Below are 5,567 nucleotides of genomic sequence, written 5' to 3'. Positions count from 1 at the left end.
CTATGGAGAAGATGGTTGGTGCCCTACGAAGAAGTTTTGGAAGAAGATGGCTTCATGATAGAGAAGTTGAAGTTTATTCATGACATCATGATGAAAAAAGAAGGAGCCCTACATGCAAATGATAGAACCATGATCTCCACCAAAGAGCTTATAGTTGATGTTGTAAACAAGTCCCAAGTTAAGAGGGAGCTTGAGTATATTATTTGTATAGGTATGATTAGATCCTCCCTAGTTGAGAGGGAGTGACGGATATGGTTCTCAACTTCATGTGTCATGTACTAGACCAGGACTAACAACTGTAAGTCTTAGTGAAGGCCATGAGGAAGAGATGTACACATAATTCTTGTTTTCATGTTATGAAGAAAGAATGGAGGATTGGGTAATCATCTGAATTCTGACACTCTTTGAGGATATGGTAGGGTATCCAATAGGTAAGAGTAGTCGAAGAGGAAATTCCTTGAAGATGTATTAATCCAAGACAAGAATTGTCCTAGAAGGACATACCTAGTGAACATTTGGATGGGGTATGTGCCTTGAGAGACAATGGTGAAGGTGTCTATTATTCATTGTCTCCTTAAAATTGTGCTATATTCTTGTGGATAGATAGAGTTGTTATTCAAGGCCTTGCTATATGAAAATTCTAGTTGATATGATGAGATGCACAATATATGCTGATAAAATAGCTTATGTGATGGCTGACCAATCTTACTCTTCTTATGAGAATTCTATAGTATGATAATGTCCAAGTACCTTGTATGGATTATGAATACATCCCTAGTTAAAAGGGAGTGTTGAAAAGTGTAACTAGGTTCGATGTTCATAATGTCTAATGTAATCATGATTTATGTATTTGATGAAAAGAGAAAAAAAATACTATTATTATTTTGAAGCATGCGTTTGTTTTTCCCCAAAAGAAAAATAATAATTTTATTAATGAAAACAAAATTACATGTTGCAGATGATGTGACACATTTCATCAGCCAGTCAATGGCTATTGATCAGAAGTTCAAAGAAAGAAAATAATAATATACAAATGGGGAGAAAAATCATGCTTTTCTTCCTTTTTTCTTCTCAACCTTGTGCCACTCCCCTTGTGTTGGCATTGAAGATACAAGTGCAAGCGAAGTGTCAGCCTCAGGTCGAGGGTTGTCTTTATCAGAATCAGAGTTGTCTGATGTATGTAGTCGTTTGGATCCACTGGTATCCATTGTATCTGGTATCTTTGCCGGCTGTGAGTCCATCGAAACTTGTGGGTTTAATTCTTGTACTTCTGGTTCTTTGTTCATCTAATTGTCCTTGTTGGGTATGGATGTTCCACATCAACTTCCTCCTCCTCAAGAGAGACTGGTGGTGCAAATTTCCATCCCTTGGCTTGTTTCCCTGTTTTCTTTCTTCTTCGGGTATCTTTTTTGGCTTCAAGGCACATATTTTGTAGGTGTCCTGTTTGCCAGAAGATTTTGCATCTAAATGCTGTATTTTCATAATCAAGTATCTGTGTCCAACACCTCTGTTTGTGCTTCAGTTGTATGCGGTCTGGCAAGCCTTTGCTGAGATCTACTTCCACACAAATGCGTGTCAATGTGAAATTTATTTCCTTGAGTATTTGTGTGTCCATTTGAATGTATCGCGCAATCGTGCTACATATAACTGCAAGGACTTGCTAGTTCCAAAGATGTAATGGGATATTGTGCAAACGAACCCAAACTGGCATGCCTTGGGAGCAGTGGGCCTGGCAGCCGATCTTGTAGAAGGCCTTTTCAATGCAGCAAGCTTAGTGTTTGTAGTTGGTGTCGTGGCTTTGGGAGCCACCAATTTTGCGGCGATCTTTGGAGCCGTAGGCTCGGCGTTCTTCGGTGCCTTGGGCGCAGAGGCCTTGGAAGGGATCTTTGCGGGAGCGTTGGCAGCAAGTGCGATAAGCTTCTTGGCTGCAGGTTTCTTTTTTGTCTTAGGCTTGGGTGCATCTTGCTTCTTTTCTTTCTCGGCCAGCTTAAAAGATCCTTTCACTTTGGTTAGCTTGCTGAAATTTGTCGAATTCCAAACCTGGACATTAGATTTATACTTTTCGTTCATGAACTTCACTATCGCATAAGGGCTTGAACCACTATGCTCATTCAGAGCCGTTATGGCTACATATATCCTCTGTAAATAAGGGGGATATGCAGGTTGGGGCTTCAAACACTTGTCAGCCATCAGTGTCTTTTCCATTGGGGATTTCACCTTTTTCTCCCTTGGCGCCTTCACGGGCTTTCCTCCAGCGGCATTGGCATCATATTTCGCCATGGGCTTGGCAGGGATGGTATTCGTCGCAGGTTCATTCGAAGCCATGGATCAGTCGTCCAAACCCTAGCAGAGCTCCAACTCTTCTCCTTGCGTACTCAGAAAAATTCCTTGAAGCATGTGTTTCATGTTCAAGGTCATTTTATTGATAAGTCAAGTAGCCATTGAGTGCTTCTAGAATTTTTTCATAAAGTCTAGGAGTTAATTGAGTCATTGTGATATGTAAGACCCCTTTGGGCATCTTGTATTATGTAAAAGGAATTTATTTAAGTCATAAAAGACCCTCCAAGACATGTCAACCTAGTTGCAACAAGTCGGCCTCATGGAGGAAATTCATACCATTGAAAAACATATATATAAGAAGCATTTGACCTCATTTGAAACATAGATCCAACACATATGAAGAAGCAAGAGAAGAAGTTCTATCTTAAAAAGAACAAGTCCTAAGGAAAGCGAAGTTCAAGAAGGAAGCTAGAGTCAAAGTTTTTAGCTCTCTCTCTCTTGCATGTGCAACGAAATTATGGAACTACTAGGTCAAAGTTTCTAGAATCGAACTTGTTGGAGAAGTTATTGGATCAAAGTTATTAGAGAATTTTTTGGGATTAGAGATGTTGGAGAAGTTGTTGGGATCAAAGTTGTTGGGGTCGAAGTTGCTAGAGAAGCTACTAGAAGGTTGAAGCTTGTTTTTGTAAGTTGTGTAAGAAAAGCTCATCAATAAGGAAGGTTGACTTGGTCTTGGAAGGGTCTTTGTCAAGGGTCATAGGACTTGGAATTCGTCCTATGAAAATTCTATAAGAAGAGAAGAATTCTTGTGGGTTTTCCTCTAAAGAGGAGAAGTTTTGGCCCTGTCTAGAAACCTACATTTTGTGTCATCTTGTCTCATTGATCTTCACAGTTTGGTAGTTGTTTGATGATAGAGAACACAATAATAATAAAGTGAAATAAGAAGTTAATAAAAATTACCTCAAGTTAAGTAAAATAACATCACAAGAAGTTATCAAAGTAAGAGAAATCACATAATCTAGTTGCCCCTATATTTCTCAATACTTTGTACACTCTTATAGATTCTTATCTTAGTGGATTTGGATTCACTAAGAGTGAAGCAGATGCCAATATCCACTACAATATGGTAGATGGAAGTATTCTCATCTTAGTTCTCTATGTGGATGATTTGATACTGACAGGAGATGAAAGGTTGATCCAGTATTGCAAGGAGGACCTTGCAATAGAGTTCAAGTCGAAGGATATAGGTTTGATGCACTACTTCCTTGGCTTGGAGGTGTGGCAGAGAGATGGAGAGATATTTGTTGGAAAGGGGAAGTAAACCTATGAAATCATTCAGAGATTCCACATGCAGGATTGAAAACCCATGGATACTCCTCTAGGCAATGACTAGAGGAAAGATGATGCTTCTACAGGGGAGGTAGTAGATGACACTATCTACAGACAGTTGGCGGGGTCCTTAATGTAATTGGTGAACATAAGGCCCGATATTTGTTTTGCAGTGAACCAACTTAGTCATTTCATGGTGGAGCCTACCAAGCTTCACTAGAAAGCAACAAAATATGTTCTTAGATACCTCAGAGGCACATCAGACTTTGGTTTATGGTATAAGGAGAATGATGAAGCGAAGCTCCAAGGCTTCATATATGAAAATTAGGCAAGGAGTCCCTTAGATAGGAATAGCACATTGGGAGCAGTCTTTAGTGTTAGGTCAGCAATAGTTTCTTGGTACAATAAGAAACATAAATCTGTAGCAATTAACTCAGCAGAGGCCAAGTATATGGCTACTAGTAAAGCAATATGTGAGGCTATTTGTATGAGGAAGATCTTAGTTGGTATCTTTAGTTAGGGGATGAAGCCTACAATGATCCACTATGACAATCATAGTTGTATAAAACTCTCTGAAAATCCAATGTTTCATCATAGGTCCAAGCATATAGACATCTTGAAAAAAGTATTTGTTAAGAGGAAAGTTAGAATTCCACAAGAGTATGATTGGGCTTGTTGAGAACCCTTTTCTTTCTAAGAGGGAGTGTCAAATTGTAGCAAGAAAAGTCTTGATTTGACTTGTGCCTTAGTCAAATTAAGAAATTCGAATTTCCACTTCAGCACGATGATTTGGTAGAAAGTTAGCAGAAGTGACATGGCCAAATCACTCAGTTAATTCAATCAATTCGAGTTGGTGGGATAATAGTAGAGTTGTGCGCAAGTTGGTGGCTAATATCTAACTTTCTAGAGGTGTTATCTTTAGTGAAATTCAATTAGTCGAGTTATAGTCTAGAATAGTGTTAGTATGAGTTTAGTTGAGTAGTTGTCATTGTTGTTAACTCATTGAACTCTCAATTAACTAGTCAATTGACTAAAAATAGCCATAGTCATGCATGCAATTCGCATTGCTTAGAGATGTGGAGGGAAAATGCACAATGTAATTCTATTGTATAGTATTTTGAGGGTACAAAGTTTGTGCATGAAAGTGAGCTTATTATTTTGGGATTTGCTCAAGGAAATAAGAGTTTTGCCTATTATTTAGGAGTAGGAATTGCACAAGGGAATAGGAGGAAGCAAGAGGCATATTTTGGCTAAGTATTGGCTAGAGCAGAGTTAGGAGGAGAATAATATCGCAGTGGAGAGGGATCTTCAAGCATTGAAGTTGTCATTGTAATAGATCATTGTTTTCATCTGATATAATACAAATAGAGGAGGGGATTTTCCCAGTTCGGTTCCCCAGTAAAAACATTGTGCATTGCGATCGAATAATTGCATGTGCTTGTATTGTCAGTTTTCCTACTACAAAATTTAGTAGAAGAAATTTGTGTCTATTGATTTCAGTGAGATTTCTTTAGCAACTGCAAATTTCGAGTTATTTCTACATGTGATCTAAAATACCTCTAGGGTCAATCAAGAGTAAATCTTCATATTCAAACACATAATGGATTTAGACAAAAGGAAACGGTCAAGGCACTTTGATACCGCCTCATATCTAGAGTGTAAGTTTCGCTAAGATAGGATCAACTTGATTGGTGATACATACACTAGTTTCAAAAAATCCAAAAAACTATTAAAGAAATCCTCTAAAGGGTTAGCTCTAGGCTTGGGACCCCACAACTCGGTTAAAGATAGGGTGAAATTTAAATCCTTTCCCATCACCATATTATCAACATTGATCAGACCATAAATTATCAATTCATTCTAGAAATGTTTCCTATCCATACATGGGCCATAAATGTGCAAAATTATGAAGGTCAAATTCGATTCCTTGCTCTCAATGTCAACCATAATTGTATTAT

At 38.3% G+C, this 5,567-nt stretch overlaps 1 protein-coding gene across 1 annotated transcript; it reads right to left on the bottom strand.

Annotated features, from left to right (window-relative positions):
- Window positions 1-1,587: 1,587 nt before the first annotated feature.
- LOC149146377 (histone H1-like) lies at window positions 1,588-2,325 on the bottom strand. Its single transcript, XM_089452739.1, has one exon. It carries the CDS (start codon window positions 2,323-2,325, stop codon window positions 1,588-1,590), a length of 738 nt encoding a protein of 245 aa, XP_089308865.1.
- Window positions 2,326-5,567: the final 3,242 nt, after the last annotated feature.

This window comes from Pinus tabuliformis, chromosome X (genome assembly GCF_031772625.1).
Source record: "Pinus tabuliformis cultivar Carrire ecotype Pingquan chromosome X, CPIR1, whole genome shotgun sequence".
NCBI classification, from domain to species: domain Eukaryota; kingdom Viridiplantae; phylum Streptophyta; class Pinopsida; order Pinales; family Pinaceae; genus Pinus; species Pinus tabuliformis.
Note: the sequence above shows the minus strand (reverse complement) of the source record. Positions and strands in the feature narration are given on the sequence as shown.